Genomic DNA, 19,684 nt, shown 5'->3' with positions numbered 1-19,684 from the left:
ATAAATCAAAAATTATTTTTCTGAAAAAAAAAAATCTTTCCCGAGTATTTGTTTTATAATTAAAAAATTTTCCGTTTTTCTAATTTCATTCATTAGGTAAAAGGTTTGATCGTCTTCTAGGAAAAGGTATTGCCCTCTTAAAATGTATTCCATTTTCAAAAATAGTTCCTGGCAGTCGTTCACCAGAGCGAGACCTATATTTGTGTATACTATATGTGGGTATAGAAGTATTGTAGAATCTTTTTCCAGTAAAGTAGGCATATAAATTTTCGAAGCTATACTCTTTCCAGAGAAGGGGAGATTTATGTTTTGAGTCCCACACAAATCTAATTCAAAACCCTCAACCTTTAAAGAAGATATGAATTGGTGTATTTTTTGTCGATGCTCATTAAATTTTTCTAGACTGTTGCGATAATCTTCAAAATCTTTACCTTTAATATAAAAAAATATTTTCAAACCCTGTAAATTAACCTTTGATAAGAAGAAATATCAAAATAACAGTTTCCCCCTTGTTCATATTGTGAAAACGAAGAATCAACATCTGATGCATAAACTAATTTTTCCAGTTCGCTACAATAACTTTCACAAAGTTCGTCTAAACCCTCGATGAGAAGATTCATGAGTTTGATAATCGTCAGGTATTGATTTATTTCGTCGATTCCTTTATATTTACAATCAAATTCCCAACAGAAATATCCATTGAGTATAGTACTGACCTCATTCGACAAAACAGCTTTAGTATCCATTGCTCGAAATTCGTGTCGATTAAGTCATTTAATTTATTATAAATTTTCTGAACGGTATTAGTATAATTGACTTCCTTGCAGATCAGTGTCCTATTTTCTTTTGAATAATTTATTTTAACGGTATGTAATGTTGTAGAATCCATTATAAAATACTCTAGTCTTTGCTTTACACACTCTTCTATTATTTCCTTGATAGATTTTATTTCTTTCCCGCCGGTTATATTCAATAAGTGCACTAAATCTGGTTCATGGTGATACTCTTTCTGAAAATCATCTTCATCTTCTGTTATTTTCTTTAAATATTCACTAAGTAAATCCTCTTCCATATTTACCACTAAAGTTTTCCTCCTTATTGATTTTATGTTTTTCTAAAAAAAAATGGCAATAAATAACTTTAAAAATGTTGAGATTTGTCGAAAATGAAAGCAATAGTTTTCTATATTAAAAATATAAATATTCTTATGGCATTAATAACGACAATATTTGAAAACTGATGTGAAATATCATTTATTTTTCTATGGTATGTCAAACGAAGAGATTCATGTTTTGAATAATATCTGGGATTTAATTAATAAAAATTCTTATAAGAATGTTTCACTTCTGATATTTAACCGAGATTTAAGTAGACTCTACACGGATTATTTCACGAGAATAACTGTGATTACAAATAGAGCAACGGGTTGTGAGATGTTGACCTCAATCAAGAATAAAGTACATTCTTTTAAAAAAGATGGGCCGAATATAAAATCGATCATCTTAAGTGATGTTCACGGAGAAGACATTTTGTATAATTTTGATGAGTCGTTGTCCAAATTTTTATCAACTAATACATCAGAAAGTGATATTATAATATATAAATAATTATTAACCTCTATTAAAAGAATATTATAAAAAATGGGCGTTATAAATGGAGGTTACATACTTGGAAAAGTTGATACATTCTCAAATTCTTCATCTATTATGTCATAAATAACGATCCTATACTCGGCAAATCTCTTTGCCTATTTGATTTTACTGGGATTGTATATTCTGTGAAATGTAGTAGTTATCATGTCCTTAAACCATTACATTGAACAACTTTCTATAGTTCAACCATTGGTATCGATAGAGGAAACACCTTCACTCCATCCCAATCTACCGCCTTATGAGGAACTTCACATGTTTATAAAAAAAAAAAAAAAAAACCTATACTGGGAAAAAAATAATTTTGAATTTGCCCAAAAATTTGTCTATAATGAAAAAAAAAAATCCAGATGAGAACTTGATATTAAAACCTTTTTTATTATGAAAGAAATTATTTTTAAAATCAGAACATATCTTAAAAATGTAGATGACATCAGCAATATAATCCTTTTCATAGACAAAGGGGAAATTGGACTGAAACAGAAGGAGAGAGAGCGAAGGAAAAATACCAAAAGGGAAGTTCAATCTCTCAGTCCAGATGACTCTATCGATATGGAGCACGCTCTTAGGGCAATCCACGAAAAAATTCCCATATCTACCTTGTTGAGTTTTCTTTTAAACGAAAACAATATTAAATTGATCTGTTCAGAACTAACTTAAAAGAAATATCGTTGGCAAAATATAAGAATAATGAGGCAGATGTTGATATGAATAGATTTGCTATCTATTTAAACAGTGATATAATTAATAGTGAAGAAGTTATAATTAAAGAAATTTATACCTATATATTTAATTATGATAAAACTATTAATATATCAAGAAATTCCTGGATAAAAATTATTACTTCCACATCTGCTCTATCTTTAGATAATATTGTTATGTTTGGAATTGATATTGATATACCCTTTTTTTTCTTAATGAATTTACCAGCGTCAAAAAAATATAAATTTTACGTTATTCAGTCGATTAAAGCCCACACAGATCCTGTTACCAAAAAAAAATATAATATAGTTTTGTATGATTTAAATAAATTAAGTTTAACATTAAATAGCTTAACGGCAACCTGTCTTATGCTAGCAGCCGGATCAGATTATTCTGATCCGTTTTTCTCCACCAGCAATTCTCAACACTTTCAAAATTATATTAGCCATTTTATTTTTAACCCAGTATTGTTGTATGTGCTACAGAAACATAGGTCTAATTCAAAACGATAAAAAATGTACTCTTTGTGGTAAAAACATTCCAGAAGTTATAATGAAGATGGCTTATAAAATTTTAACGTGTATGGATGGAGTGAGTTATGGGGTTTTACCGAGGTTTCACTTACATACTTCTTCCGATCTATTCAGGAATATTGCTTTAATAACAGCATGTATGATTTCAACATTATAAATTTTTAAGGAAAGATCGGAAATATTTGTGCAAAAAGAACATTAAGCCAGATGTTAATAATATGTATATGTGGTTTGAATTATTTTATTTTATAAATTTATTTATTATTTCAGTTTATTAGATAAAATACCAATAGCACATCTCAGCAAGATTCCAACAAAAATATTATTTTACCACACTTCTCTTCTTGTCAATTGGCCTGTATCAGAAAATTGTCCAAAAAGGTAATTTTTGTATATCAGATCACTATATAACCACTCCCTCGTCCGATCGGTGGTTGCTGCACATCGCTTAGAAACTTTTTCTGGTTGAATAAATTTATAATACAGGGATACGACCAAATGGTTGTATATAACTCTTAGGTGTGTCACGGGGTTTTTATAATATCACGGTGTTTTTAAAATAAATGCTTAAATATTATTTGATTGATAATAATATTCAATAATATTGAAGAGCAGAGACAATGATTGTCTTGCTACATTAAGCAACGATTACTTTACGCAGACTTGCTACTATTCTCTAAGATCGAGAATTTATAAACTTTCTCAACAGTACACAGCAGAGACTAATTACTCACAATTGCTGAATTACTGTACTGTTAGCCTCTGGAGAAAGTTACTTCACCCCTGACAATAAATAACTAATACTAATAATAATAACATCAGGTTCTTGCTGATGCATTAACTCCTGGCACAACGGATTTTAAGTTAATACAACAAGACTGGTCTAAGTACCAGTTATGAAAGCAAACGTTTATGCCAGCTAGGAGCTATATGGAAAATAAGCTTAATTTGGATTAAATGAAACAAGATTTTACTTTACATTGAGCTCAAGAAAGGAACTGTTAAATTTATTAATCACAAAAAATAAATTTAACGTTACAATTCAAATCAAATTAAATGAGACGCACTCACTCACTCACACAAAAGCTAAATACTTACGTCTAGGAAAAAACACCTTAACTAAACTCTTATGACTACAAAATACAAAAAGGAAATACTAGTCAATGAATGCGGTGTATCACCCAAAGCTGGAGAACTAAAGGTGGGAGCTTAAAGAAACTGTAAGTGGAGTTTGGGTACTAGCTGACCTCTCGCACTGCTGCACAGGTCCTGTCTCCGTCACAGCAAACACTAGACTGAATTCAAATGCATTGTATGGACAGGATGCACAAGCCACCGGAAGAGGGCGTGGCTAACGGTTTAGGCAAGCAGAGGCGAACGATAAAGAAACAATTGTATATCGCTCAGTAGAGCACTTAGTGACGTGCATTAAATCGGTCACTTTTGAAAGTGACGAATGTTTTGAAACGTATACTCCGAAATGGAGAGAGAAACGGTTAGCTGAGCGATATACAGTGCGTTTTCCACTAATAGTTCGTGGCTTCTCACAAAAGGGAAATGTCGCGAATTGATTCGTGACAAGGTGAAAAAAATAATTTCACCTATCTGGTTGGCGGTTGGTTGCCCACCGAAGGGTTGTGTTAAAATAAAGTTTTTTTAGTGAGTGAACAATTTAAAGGAAAAATGCAAATTTTTATAAAAACAGGAAAAACCATTACAATAGATGTAGAGACTTCAGACACTATTGAAAATGTAAAAAAAAAAAATCTGTGAGAAGGAAGGCATACCACCAGATCAACAAAGATTAATTTTTGCTGGGAAACAATTACAAGATATAAATACGCTACAGGATTATAATATTCAAAAAGAATCTACAATTCATTTAGTCTTAAGATTGCGTGGTGGTTTTGAATAAATTCAGATGATTTATTAAACTTCTTCCAATGGTTTTTTTTATTGTAAGAATTTTCATCATTGTATTTTAAAATAGAATAAATAAAGGTTGATAATTTTTTATATTTTGGTACATATATTTCAAGTTCACTATTCCAAATAAAATTTCTATTCAAATTATAGACACCCATTTTTATTTATGACTGATGATAAAATTGCAATTTTTAAATTTGGTATATTTTTGGAAGAGAATCTGTTTAGAAATAAAATGTTTATCACTGGATTCTATTCTTTCACTACAAATCCAACATTACCAAACATTACACACTGGGCATATTATAATCATCCAACCAAAGTATTTTTAAAGGGTGAAGGCCATCCACATCCCGGGCAAAACACCCTTCTAGTATTTGGATAATTACTTTCAATAGTCATACTCCATAAATGTTCAGTTTCAATACACGACTGACAATAAAATCTATTTCCATTGAGTAGGGCTAAGATTCTCCTCGTTTTTGAATCTTCATCTTGTAGTTCCTCTTCGTCTTCTTGTTCCTGTTGATATTCATATAGAACATCTGGAGGTGGTACATCACGTAAAAGCTCCTCAACCAGCTCATGGTTGGATGACCCAACAGACATTGCATAACAGTATTTACAGAAGGTAACCGCATCATGATTTTTGGATGGGTTTTTATCTGGACATATAATAGATTTCCATATCTTTCTAATACATCCTACAAGTCCTAACCATAACAAACGATAGATTCCAATAAATTTCTCATTAGAAATTAATCTTTTTTTTAGGATACCTCTGCATCATTTTATTTATGTTATCAATCTCCATGCAACTGTTCTTTCAAAAAACATTTCAGAAAACTATTTATGAGGCAAACAGAAGAGATATTAATCTGATACAAAAAATTCTTTGTATACTCCATAGCAAACTTGGGGATGCATTCGTGGCAAATTCGGGCTGAACAAATCGATCGAGACAGAGGAGCTTCCAAGTTAAAAATTCTCGAATGGAGTGGGATGATCTCATCCAGTCTGAATTCCTCTCTGAGACAGTAGCAACACCTGTATTTTTATATATTATATCTATCAACTTCTTCCTGAATCAAAGAGAAAATTTCCTCGGAATTCTTGACAAGACTAGTGGTTTCTTCACACAGCAGTTTTTTAATAGGTCGTATTTTCGTTTCATAAATTATAATATTTTGAAAAGTTTTTTTTGCTCATAAGTAAGTCATCATCGCCGAAGATTATTTGTTTTAATCTGTCTAATTTATGATTATCGTCCAGTAACATCTCTCCGTATTCGGAGAAAATTAATCATTTTTTTATTTTTTAATACATGTTCAATTATTCCAAAATGTTGAGAATCCAATGGATAATTCTGAAAAAGAAAAGATAACGTGCTGATTGTTCTATCTATTTTTGAGAGATACCATTGATTACTTGAATCAAAATCAATTATTATATCGTTAGTCTCTTGTATATATAAAAAACTTGTTTTATCTCTCTCCTCTTTTAGTTTATGAATGTTAGTGAGCAGGAAAAATAAACTTTCAAATGGGTTTAATGGACTTTCGAGGTTACAGAGACTAAAAAGTTTATTAACATTTAAATCTCCTATAAGTGAAATCATTATATTCCCTCTGTCTAATAATTCTTCACAAAAAATCGATATGAAAGTGGATCCACTTTCGAGCAGCGTCCCCTTATCTATAAAACTATAATTGGAGAATGAAGGGTGACCCTCTACGAATGCAGTTTTAAGATCGTGTGTGTCTCTATCGATTAAAGCTAGATACGTAACAGGAATCTTTAAGGGATCATTTTCCTTGAAATGTATTAAATAGTCTTTTAGATATCCCCCCCCCAATAGTATTCTCTTGCATACCCTGAAAATTAATATTATTACAATATACTGGGAAAATAAATTTCCATAAAATACTCAATCCTATTTCAAAAGTTTTCACATCCGCCATTAATGCTCTGAGTACATCACCTATCAGTATTGTGAGCATTTCTCTTGTTGTGTAAGAACCATTCCAAAAATAAAGGTATAGATAAATATCAAAAGTAGTCTCTAACTGAATGGCTAATAACATATTTCCTGGGGTCTTCTTTAGTAAATTAATCAACAAATTCAAAAAATATTCAGAATATCCATTATTGTAAATAAAGGATCTTGATAATTTATAAAACAATTCTTCCTCACTCTGAATCAAAACACCATCAAATTTTATGGAAATGGAGCTATCGTGTAGAATAAGGAAGAAATTTATACACCAACACTCTTCCCTTGTTGCATGATTCTTCATATAATTAATAGCTGATTGTGGTCCCGTTTCGTCCATTACCGTTATCTTCCCTCTATACCATACATTGAAAGTTTTAAAATTATTTTTTCCTTTTTTCATTATAGGAGTTTCTTATACATATATATCATTTTCAGAATAAATAATCACAAAATTTTTGTATATTATATTATTTGTCAATATGTTGAAACATTTGATTAAAATGGGAATAATTCGATTTTGGAGGGGGCTATTTTCCTCCAAAATAAAATAATTTTTAAATTTTTGGCATAAAAAAGAATGCTGAGACATAGTTTTTGATATAAAGATCAACCATTAAAAATATTTATTTTGTTGAAATAAACTGAAAATAGCCAATTATGAAAAAAAAATATGAAGGGTGGAAGAAAACATTTTTTTTTTTTATTATCCAGAAAGAAAAAAAAACTTACATTTGGATTCTAAAAAATGTTTTTTTAACTTTTCAACTGTAGATAGAATTTAGAGTTATTATATCCTGAGCAGAATTATTGTTATTCCTTATATTTAAAACGCTGGAACTATTTCTATCAGGTACAATACTAGATATTTTATTTAAAATTTTTGAATTTTCTGTCTAATAAATATTCAAAACCACTGGTAATGTTTTATATTTGTCACCAAATATATCACTCAATTTTTCAATAGGTTTTTTCCTTTCATAAGAATTTTTCTGTAGGTTATCTTTTGAAAAATGGAAACTATCTCTGAGGGGAAAATTGAATCTAGTCGATTCATTATCAAAGGTTAGGGAACTTGAGAAGGGATAAAGAAAGAGAGTTGAGAAGAGGTTATCTGCTGGACGGTATAGGGATTCTATAGATGTAGAAGAGGGAGCCAGAGGCCGAAAAGTAGATCCAGAGATATTATGATTCCATTTCTGATACTGAGTGTAACATTCATTGATCCGTTCAACCTCTTGTTTCATTTTTTTGACCAAAACCAAGGATTTATTGTCTCGATCCTCGGTAACCAATTCGATTTTTTTTTCTAAGTCTGCCAAAGTTTCATAAGAATCGCTAATGAAGCTTTGAAACATTCTTATTTTTATGAGTAGATGTAGCGACGACATTCAGAAATGTTGTGGCTGGGCTGAGAGCATTAATTAGACATGCTAACCCGTTAAGATAATTATCTTTTCTGATTAAATTGTCAAGAATAATTTCTTTTTCATTGCAATAAACCCCTTCTCTTCTCGAGGGGGTACTCATATCTAAACTGTTTTCAAAGGAGGCGAAAAGATGTGATTTTTCCACTTTAATACTCATGCGATGTATTGTAGCGTTTGTGTGCGATAAGGTTAGAAGTGTGGGCACAATAGCATCTGACCATAGGTACACCACTTCCTCCTCTAACTTTTTCTGGAGCTGGGAATTTACAACTAGTCCAGAAGCCATAGTTGGCATAGATACCAACAATTTGGCTTGTTTTGGTATAGTTAGAATCAGAGTCTTATTTGAATGCACGGCAGATTCCCCATTAAGTTCTTCATTTGGAAGGAGGGAGGAAAGAAGATGTTGGTCACCATCTAGATTGATGGAGTATAGTGCGCTTAGTGACTGTATTAAAGTGGATAGAAGAAATCCAACATTTCCTATTACGTACTCAGCATTTTCAGTAATGATTGTAGTATCGGGATGAGCAATAAACTCGGCGAGAGATTTATGTTTTTCGATGAGATAATTTCTAAATTCTATCTCTCGAAGTATAATAGCCGTAACTGCTTGGTTATAGACGAAAATAATTAAGAGGTGTAGGATTCTGAAAATACAAGAATCGTCTACTGTCATTTTCTTTTTCACACCCAGATGTGATAAATCAAACGATCTCGAATTTGAGAGACCAAATTTCAGGAAAAGCTCTAGGTGTGTGAAATGCTATTATCTTTTGAGATATGTAAGGCCCGTACTCCCTTACATCCTTATCGGTGATAACTCTCGTACGAGTAGAAATCGCTGCCTCCCTTTCCTCGTGGTGGTAGACAAACGGACAGGAACATTTAACTCTGCCGGAAATTAACCGGAGAATATCGAGAGGTTTGGCATAGATTTTTTCGAAACGTCCTATGTTCCTTGTAAGTGACTGTTTGTCACTCACCGAGATTAGAAGAGAATCGCAGAGGGCAGAATTTGTCTGAATCTTGCAATCTCTATTCACAATTCCCTGTGATAACAAAAAGTTAGTGAGTATATGAGGTATATCTTTTGGAATGTTAGTGCAACATTTCCGTTGTTTGACCAGATACTGAGTTCCCAAGACTCAATCTTGGGCAATCTCTTTATAGTGATCTTCCACAATAAGGGCATGAGAGAGAGAGAAATTCGTTTCTGTTCTCGAAAACACTCATTCTGTCTGATGAGCCCAATTTTTCTCTAACCAACTGATTAATATTTCGAGGAAAAGTTTGGCCAGAAATCTCTTCTAACTTATAGGCGGTCATAAACTGAGAGAGAAAAGAAGTTTTGGTGAGTCTGTTAATTACATCCCTTTTCAATCTGTCGTAATTGGAAATTTCGCCATTATTTGTCATCATTTTCTTAAACAGAGAAGAAAAGTTGGTTTCATCATTAGGACAATAAAAAACCTCTCGTTGATAAGAGAAAATTATCTAATAAACTTCCACATCCTATCTTGCAGTAAGAAGCAAGGGCACCTGTATTACTAAAATGACTTAGAAACCTCTTAAGATGTGGTTCTTTTTCGCCATAATTGATAAGGTATTTTTTACCCAAGTCATCGATATGATTTTTTACCTTTTCCAGGTTTAAATTTAAGGAAGAGAAGGGGTTTTCCTCATTTCCCGTTGAAGAGGATGATAGAGAATCGATCATTAATGTATTGATGGCTCCTCCGACAAACATTCCGAGTGGTACCCCCCCCCCCTCATCATCCTCATCTTTACGTTTATGGACCGTTTTCTCGAGATATTTAGTCAGTTGGTATTGGGGGGTTGTATTATCTAGATTAAATCTCATTGTATTTAACGACCTTTTGGCATTTTTTTCCATTATAGAGTACGGTTTATCGTCCCATATATTGAATTGCTTCAAATGCGTTGATTCTTTACTATAGTCGGCTAAACCCAGGTACCTTTTGATGGCCTTTGTCGTTTCATTTTGAATTATACCTACTACAATAGGATTGACTTTTCTATTTCCTCCTGTGACGGAGTTAAGGGCTTTTTGAAGATACTGAGAGAAGGTGGATTCTGTCTCCTCTATTCTCATTTTTTGATTTCTGAATAATTTTTTATTAATATTAGAAAGTTGTTGATTGATAAAGGTAGGTGTTAAAGAAGTATTGAGATTGCAGTTGGGATAACAGATTAAAGTGGCATCAGTATTTAACTGGGAATAATTACTCCTATTATCTTCTCTCTTTCTAACAATCTCACCTAATCTCCTCTTTTGGGTGATGTCGACAATTTGTTCTTCATTGTTCTTTCTCAACATTAAGATATCGTCCCTGACACTTGCAAAACTGAAATTCTCATCCTTGCAAGTAAAAAATAAATAATCTCTATTCGGTTCGAGTCTGGCTAGAGAAGCCGTCAATGTATTGAGTTGATTTACGTTGTTGTAAGTATTGGTATCAAAAGATTTGGTAATTAATTTACGAAATTCTAAAAAATCTTGTCCACGAGTGTGTAAAAGTTCTGAAGTTGGTAGGAGAATAGTTCCTTGTTTAATAATTTTTAAATGCGGTTTATAAACCAAAACTGTTTCGTGTCAAATGTTAAATTTGTGATTCTGATCAAGGAGAAGCTCGCTGTTATTGCTGTCGTGTTTACAGTGCTGAATGAGAGACCTCAGAAATTCTCCGGGTTCCTTCAAACCCACAACATCTGCAGTCAAATTCGTTTTTCGTTTTCTGAACACGAGTTTCCAGACCAAATACTTTACTGACACATCCATCGCAAAGGCCGGAGATAATTTTGCTGGGTGACGCCATGTCTTTTGAAATCTCGGGATAGAGATAGTGCAAGGGTTCTATAAAGCAAGAGGAAATTTTTCTTTGTTTTTTCATTTTATTTTCTTCAATATCTCTTTTCATCTCATGTATATTTAAAATATCCTTTTTTGGTATAATCATCTTATTTTTTATAATTTTTATAAAGATTCCTAATTCTTCTTTACTTTTATTAATATACTTATCTCTTATATTCAGTATAACACTCTCTGTTTCTCTTTCTGTTTTTTTGTCTTTCCTCCTCATATTTTAAATACGTTTCTTCGATATTTTTTTTTTCTTCTTCGAATCTCTCTATTTCTTTATTAATTTTTATTATATCTTGTGATGATGTATCTGTAATTTTTATAAGGTCTGTTTTTTTTATTTTCTATTAGGTTCAAAATTTCCCTCTTTCTCTGATCTAATTCTTCTCTTTTTTTTTTTTATATTCTGTATCAATATTTATGTTATTTTCTTTAATTTTTTTGGAAGCCGTTTCCGTATACTCTTGAATTGTTCGTTCATACAATTCATTTATTTTTTGGATTAAACTGGTTTTATTCTCTTCAAATTTTTCAAATAATTTTATATACTCTGTTAAAATATCCTTTGGTAGATTATACGGTTCCGGTATGGATAAAATAATTCTTTCTAATTCGTTCATAAACATATCAATATCAACAATAATTATATTGAAATCTTCTAAGAAAGATTCAGAAGAGCAATTTATATTTTTTATTTTATTAATGTGATTATTAATATTTTGGAGTTGATCATCCAGTAATCTTGTATCTAAATAAACTGAGGTATCCATCTGGTTTCCTTGTTCACCATCCCCTTCCTTCTCCTCTTCCTCCTTCTTTTCCTCTTCCTCCCCCTCATTTTTAGATATATTATCCAATAAATTACGACTATTATGATTAGTATAACAAAATAAGCTTTTTAATTCCATTAACGAACATGCAGTTGAAAATTCAACATTTTCCACCCTAAACTGAAAGAGATTTAAAGGAAAGTCGATGCTTTGGTTTGGCTCCCTACTGTAATGTTCTGAGGCGAGGAGGGAAGACAGAAAAAGGGGGGATTTATTGGTCGACCTCGAGGATATATCATTCCTGTATATTATATCATTTACGAAATTATTTCGGGATATTTTTTGGAAAAGTTTATGCTAAAGGTAGTACCATCTAACCCATATTGCACAGCTCTTTGGATGGTGTTTTCCAAAAGAATTTCTTTCAATAATTTAATGCTTTCATGTTGTTGAAGATGGTTTAATAAATTTTTGTAACATTTATCAAGATTCTGCTTAATATGCTCGGTATAACTAATGACATCCTTTAAGGACCCTTCCAAATGAGAGAAATTCTGATCTTTTAATTTGTTCCACCATTCCTCCCAAGCACCTCCACTGTTATTTTGTTTCCATATGAATTCTAATATTCTATCATCCTCATTATAGAAATTTTCATATTTTTTAATTTTTGATAGTCAATTTGAGAGTTCGTTCTCAACATACTTCAATGTCTGTAATCCTATGAAATTTATTAAATTTTCTTTATTAACTATTTCTGTAATGGTTTGAAAAATATTAGTACTGGTGGATTCCTCATATTTTTTTAAAAATTTTACCATATTCTATCTTCTCTTTTAAAGGATCAACTTCTCTCATCTTATTTAATTCTTTTAAATCTATAATAATATAATATTTAGGAGATTCTAAGAAGAAAGAAAAAGGTGAAATAATATTATTAGTAATAGGATGTTCAGGATTAATTAAAGGTAATAATCTCTCATTAATTAAATTTTGATGATTTAGTAAAAAATTTTCTACCTTTTCATTTACCCTCTGGTAGGGATTATTTAACATATGATTATCAGGAAGCGAGTGTTCACTAGATAAGTCCATAGCTCCACTAAAGGGAATAGAGGGAGGTTCCTTACTGGCATTCATTACTCTTCTTTTGATATTGTTAATGATTTCGTTCTCTTCATAATCAATCATAGGAGGAGATGGAAGCACTTTACCCTTATTTAAAACCAACCTGGTTAACTCAGTATCTGAACCACAAAAATATTTAACGGCGCTGATTTTATTTTGTTCTGTAAACTTCCTCCCTTCATGGTTCAAAGTCTTAGCAAGCAAGAAGCAAGAGATTATTCCACTTGTATTTTTCACCGTATCTACAAATGCAGTTGGTGAAACCATATCACATATGCTTTCGGTAAACTTTAAACGCGCTTTGAGTAGAGTGTCAAATGATGGTACCCTTCGACCTTCACCATGTTCGATTTCTTCTTGAATTTCTTTTAAAATTTCAAATAACCTTTCTTTTCTTTGAAGAAGATTTTCCATGCGTTTTTTCATATTCTGAGTGTATGATATGTTATAATTAAAGGCTAATATAAGTAAAAAATTTAAATAAGAAATAGGATCTCGATCATAACAATTTATAATCAATAATATCACCATAAAAAGGAATAGGGTTATCCTTACCCCATCTCACTCGATCAGGAGAGACGATATTCAGAATTTTTTCGCCATCACTTTTACAAACAATAGATAGATTGATTAAATTATCTAAACTTGGTTATTTATATTTCTTGTAGTATTAATTATCCCATTGTATAAATGATCAAAAAGTATATTATATGATTCTATATTTGTTTTAATCTTTTCAACTGTCATCATTTTCATCACCACTACTACTGCTGCTACTGATTGGAGCAGAAATAGTATTATAAACCTGATATTCACTCCCCTGAAGAAATCGTCTTAAAAATTTATCGGGATTTATTTGAGAGTGGATTATAAAGTTATCACCGGCGGGATGAACAGCAAGTTGATTTCTCTCTCTATTAACGATATCAGTTATCATATCCATCTTTGATATGAATTTTCTACATTTTTTCCCCCAAAATGACTTTGGACCTTCATTTAATAAAAGTCTGCCTTTTATGAGTTTTGGAATCTGGATAAGGTTTTTCCCTAGTGTAGAAATAATCGTATCTTCACTATCGAAGGGAGAAATTAGGTAAGTATTCATACATCTTCTGTCTCCTAGTAAGGCCAAAAAAATTTCTATTAGGACATTACATCTCTGATCAATACTGGATGCCTTAATTTGTAACAAAAATTTCAGAGTATAAAGACAATGCCAATCTGTAAAATTATTCACCTCATAATCGAGGAATCTCCTGATATCTCATATAATCTTTATAATTTTTACCCATTATTAAATTATGACCCGCTAAATGAGTTTCAACTAAATCTACTCTATTAATCAGATCAGAAGGATATTCTGTAATTGCTCTTGTGGATATTTTTTTCTTATCACTGGGGAAAATAGATAATTCTTCAATCTCTTTCGCTTAATAAAAGTACTATTCTCATCTTCATATTCATCATAATCGTAATCATCAATCATAAAATTAGGTATTTTTCTTATATTTGCAATCAATCGTTTTGCCAATTCTCTTTCCAACATTATCATCATTTTTAAACACTAAAATGGCCATTTCATAACCTAAAGAACATAAATCATGAAGAACGTTTTGCATGAGTTCTAATTGATTTTTCGTATTAAATATTTTTTCAATCATTAGGTCGATAAGATTTTGAAATTTCTTTCCAGAAAATGTAAAACCGTTATCCAACTTCGTTTTCCTAAAATTCCAACTTTTCTACCTTTTCCATATCAATATGGTTGATTCATGAATATAATTATAGGCATACTTGTGAATATAACCAAGAATCCGAGTCTGATACTGTCCTTTTTATTAATGAATTGATTCATAACTGATAATCCCTCAAAGAGATTTATAAAATGAGAAGGATCATTTGTAAAGTTTTGAATGAACGATTTTTCCATATTAAAAGAAAGTAGAGTATTACCAGAAAAGTTTGTGATATTTGGGATCTCGCTCATCCTTTTAGCTTTCAAAAGAGATCCCATAAGGCATTGATTCCTAGGACTAAACACAGACAATATAGACAATTCTCTAGGTATGAAATCGGCCTCTCTACGCCTCCAAAGCTTGATAATATTGTAAAGTAAAATATTTAAACTTTTTTTAGTAACTGACCATTCCCTTTTTATATTTTTTATTTTTTTCTTCTAATTTATCTGGTAAAGGAATAATTTTTTTATTTTGCACTAATCTACATAAATATAATTCTAATGCTTGAAATAAATTTTGTATGTTGAACCAAATTTTTACTCATAATTAATGATTCTATTTCACTGAAGTCAATCAGTGAATAAATACCATCCTCTTCTTCATCTTCATCCACAACTACCACAGTCTCAAACTGAGGTGGTGGCTCCTGAGGAGGTGGTTGTTGACCAAAAAGGAAATTTCTAACATTCCCCATAAAACCGGCCTCAGGAGCGGGAGCTTGGGGTCGCTGTCGTTGTACATATTTAAATTGTAATGAAGAGGAAAATGGTTTATTTATGTAACCCTCTTTTGAAAGGGATAAAATTACCTCTGTGGCTTTAGGCACATCTTCTGCTAAAGAAATAAATTTTTCTTTAACTTTCTGCATTTTACTTATAAATTATTTATTTAGAAAATTAAAAATATCTATAATCTATATTTAAGAAATATGTTTAATTCATCCCTTTTTTTATTCATTATATGTATAATGTTGATTATTATAGTGTATATTAAAGCACTTGGAGATAATTATTCCAAGATAGCCGTAGTAGATTTTTCTAGATCGGTTGTATACATTGACCCAAAGCTTTTCTCATATCTTCTTGATTTTAAGAAAACTGATGTAGTTCGTCTCAGTAAAATAAATATCGCTCCTGGAAATTTTTTATTTAGTGCATTTGGAAAATGTTTTGGAAATGGTGAAATTCGTACTAGAATACCCTATCAATTAATCCTGCAACAAACCAGCAAGGGTTGAAATTTCTTTTTCATATCAGATACACCTTAGTTATGTTTCTTTACAAATAAAATACAAAGGTTGATTAAAAGTAATATTTTGTTTATTCATTTATTTATTTTTTTTACCATAAAGTACCCAACTCATTATCATCTACACTATCCACAGTCTTTACCACAGCAGCACAGAGAACCTTATGCACCTCTTCAATGCTTTTGCTGGCGTCTATAATCTGTTGGAGAAATAAAAAAATTGAGATTCTACTGTTTTTTATTCAGCAAAGGTTGAAATTGTTTTTCATCTCAGAGATATATATGGTTGTATGACTACACCTTTGTCTGAGTGGGGAGAAGGGATTGTCTAGCACCCAAAAATTAAATTTATTAACAATATTTAAATTTTTAAACCTACCATCCAATAATCATCAACTAGTTGTAAATAGTTTTCTCTAACTCTGTCTTGGAACTCTTCAACCTCATAACGTTCGGTGCCATAACCATCTCTCTTCTCAGCCTGAGCAGGAGTTAAGTCCAGAAAGAGGACAAGATCAGGTCGTGGCAATCCGGAATCACTATTTTTACACCATTGTAAATTTATCCCCTGTAAAAAAAATATATAGATTTACAAATAAAATTCAACCAAAACATTTGAATCTTAATTTCTCAGACTAGAGTCATCAATCTAGAAATAATTTCTGACCATTGCATAAAAAAAATAGCCAACCTTTTTAGCGGCAGAGAAGGCGACCCCAGAGAATGCGTAACGATCGATGATAACATTAACCCCCTTCTGGATGTGAGATTGTATTAAAGACAAGAATTCCCACCTAAAAGAAAAAATATATATATATAAATGACATTTTTTTTTTTAGATTACTAGCAAAAATTTACCAGTTAACTAACCTATTGGCAGAAAAGAGAAGGTGAACAGCTCTATCGTCGAAGTTATAATATTTGTTCAAGTAGCCGTGGATGATGTCGCCGATACGGGTGCTGCATTCTGTAATCATACCATAACTCTTTAGTGGGCAACCAACCAGGTTCAGCAAGGGTTCATCTATCTTTTTTTTTTTTCAAACTCACTTACCAGGAAAGTGCAGAAGAATAGAATATCTTCCGGTTTTTGATAAATAATCCACTAACTTCTTGGCCTGTGTACTTTTGCCTGTTCTATCACAACCCTCGACAACAATCAGTGCTCCTCTCCTCTTCCCCTCCATCTTTTCAAATCTTGATACCTGTCCGAGTACTCCCTTTTTATAGCCACAAGATTATTCTGAAAAACACGTTGCTGCCCTTCCTTATATTGCGATATTAATTTTACTCTATTATTAGGGTTTATAGGATAAAAATAATGAATATAATCTAAAAATCCTATCAACATATTTTAAATTTTTAATTTTTTTAGGTAAAGATATGAAATCTGTTTGGTTGAGACTAGGTATTAACTCCACTTTTTGACCTCAAACGTACATTTTTAATATATTTCTGTATTCCAGATATTTTATCAATTCCAACTAAAATGTAATGTGGATCTTCACCAGAATTATTGGGATTATTAATACTAGTTTGCAAAGAATCATAATAGATATTGTCTTTATTATTCTCTTTCATAAGTAAGGGACGAATCGGATAGGCTCTTATTTTCTGACCCATCAAAAGCCCGGTAGATATATTGATGAACAGTTTTCGCTGTCAACTTTTTAAAATAATTTCCTACAAGAGACCTTCTCGCCATCATCTATAAATACGCCAAAGCCCTTGCCGTAGAAGCATACTAACATTACTTCTATACCATCCTTTTTCAGAGCTTCCAATTTGTCCAAGAGTTCTTTTTCATTGAGATGGAAGAGAGGGTCTTGTACCTCAAATTTGATCTGGCACTTTTTTTCATTGAGGTCGAAGAAGGGGTTTCGTGCTTCAATTTCCTTTTTTTCAAGAAGTTCTTTTATGACTCTCACATATTCCCAAATTTCTGGATGGTTATCATCGCTTACTATCAGTACAGTTGCTTTAAACGTTTCCATTCTATATTATAGTTTCTTTAATTGTGGGTAGATAATATCTCCTCACCCAATATTTGTAAGATATTTCTACATCCCAAATTCCAAGGTGGTGGAATTCAAAAATTCATACTTCCAATTATCTTTTTATTTCCAGTAATAACTTATCTTCCTTTAATTCTAAATTATAGGCTAACTTATTTTTTTAAATATTTTTAACCCTATAGGTAGTTTAGAGTTGAAGACCAAGCCATAAATTAGCCCCGGGTATGGGCTCCTGGCTGGTTTTGTGGTGTGATAGGACCAAAAGGTATTTATATATAAAAAAATATATAATATTCAAAAATCAACTTTATTAACATCCTTATACACCCAGTTACCCGCTAAGGGGTTAATTTAAAAGCATAGAAGGCCAGTTTTCGCTGTCAACTTTTTTAAACAATTCTCTACAAGGGCTTCTTGCCATCATCTATAAATACACCAAAGCCCTTGTCGTAGAAGAATACTAACATTACTTCTATATCATCCTTTTTCAGAGCTTCCAATTTGTCCAAGAGCTCTTTTTCATTGAGATGGATGAGAAGGTCTTGTACCTCTGATCTTATCAGGCACTTTTTTTCATTGAGATCGAAGAAGGGGTCTCCTACTTCAATTTCCTTTTTTTCAAGAAGTTCTTTTATGACTCGCGTGTTCCCAACTTTCTGGATGGTTATCATCGCTTACAATCAGTGCAGTTGCTTTAACCGTTTCCATTCTATATTATGGTTTCTTTAATTGTGTGAATAGATAATACCTCCTCACCCCATATTTATAAGATATTTTTACATCCCAAATTCCAAGGTGGTGGAATTCCAACATCTTGGGAAAAACTCCAAGGAGACAATGTTTTCAAGAGCTCACTGATATTTTTTCAATTTCACCAACCTAATTATAATCACCAGCCAGATAAATTGGTTAGTTGAAGTTACATAAAACATTTTTTTTTTTGAAAAATTTTGGAGATTCAAAAAAAAATCTATAGGAATGACACATCATACTTCCAATTATCTTTTTATTTCCATTAATAACTTATCTTCCTTTAATTCTAAATTATAGAAGGTTAACATTTTTTGGAATAATTTAATTTTTTTTCATAGCCCTGAATAAAGGGATTTACTACATCCTAGTCTTAACGCTTCAAAATAGGAGCAATGGGTCTCATCCATTTTACGAAAGGTTTTTCTCATAGAGAACTTCAAAGTGCACTTCTAAAACATCTGCCATATTTTCTAACCTTTTTGTCTGAAATCAGAAAGAATACAGTAATTTCCTTATCCTTTGGATTGTCTTCAGATGGTCCGAAAAATGACTGCTTCTTTATCTCCTTGATCGATGAGTGTTTCTCCATCTCCTTCATCGATGAAAAATATGAAGACTTTGGGTTGACCAATTAAGTTAGGATAGTTTTCAATGTTGAGTTTTTCGAACAATTCTCTGCAGGATGCATCATCCGATACCCTTGCCGTAGAAGATGATGATTACTGGTTTTGTGTGATCAAGATTTTTCAGAGCTTCCAATTTATCCAGAAACTCTTTTTTATTGATATCGAAGAGGGGGTCTCGTACCTCATATTCCAATTTTTCAAAAAGTTGTTTCATGGCTTTCACGTCTTTCAAAATTGTAGCTTCTTAGATTGCTTAGTAATAACACCACCTCATGTTATAAAGAGGTT

At 31.7% G+C, this 19,684-nt stretch overlaps 1 protein-coding gene and 1 pseudogene across 1 annotated transcript; one reads left to right on the top strand and one right to left on the bottom strand.

The window, feature by feature from the left end:
• Positions 1-4,799, top strand: part of LOC145409058 (uncharacterized) — a 202,858-nt pseudogene extending 198,059 nt beyond the window's left edge.
• Positions 4,800-5,274: 475 nt separating this feature from the next.
• LOC145409057 (thymidylate kinase-like) lies at positions 5,275-17,189 on the bottom strand. Its single transcript, XM_080279611.1, has 6 exons — positions 17,057-17,189; positions 16,873-16,969; positions 16,694-16,796; positions 16,382-16,570; positions 16,099-16,202; positions 5,275-5,332 (listed from the first exon to the last, which is right to left on the bottom strand). Exons 1-6 carry the CDS (start codon positions 17,187-17,189, stop codon positions 5,275-5,277), a joined length of 684 nt encoding a protein of 227 aa, XP_080135737.1.
• Between the last annotated feature and the right edge of the window lie 2,495 nt (positions 17,190-19,684).

Source organism: Coenobita brevimanus, chromosome 79 (genome assembly GCF_032717465.1).
Source record: "Coenobita brevimanus isolate Jiangsu-jjx chromosome 79, ASM3271746v2, whole genome shotgun sequence".
In the NCBI taxonomy this organism is placed as follows: Eukaryota; Metazoa; Arthropoda; class Malacostraca; order Decapoda; family Coenobitidae; genus Coenobita; species Coenobita brevimanus.
The sequence above is the reverse complement of the archived record's forward strand: the minus strand, read 5'-3'. Positions and strand labels throughout refer to the sequence as shown.

Coding starts and splice junctions, on each gene's coding strand:
- LOC145409057 (XM_080279611.1), bottom strand. CDS start 17,189: ATGGAGGGGAAGAGGAGAGGAGCACTGATTGTTGTCGAGGGTTGTGAT. Junction 16,970..17,056: donor TATTCTTCTGCACTTTCCTG/GTAAGTGAGTTT, acceptor GTATGATTACAG/AATGCAGCACCCGTATCGGC. Junction 5,333..16,098: donor AATGAGTTGGGTACTTTATG/GTAAAAAAAATA, acceptor GAATATCAACAG/GAACAAGAAGACGAAGAGGA.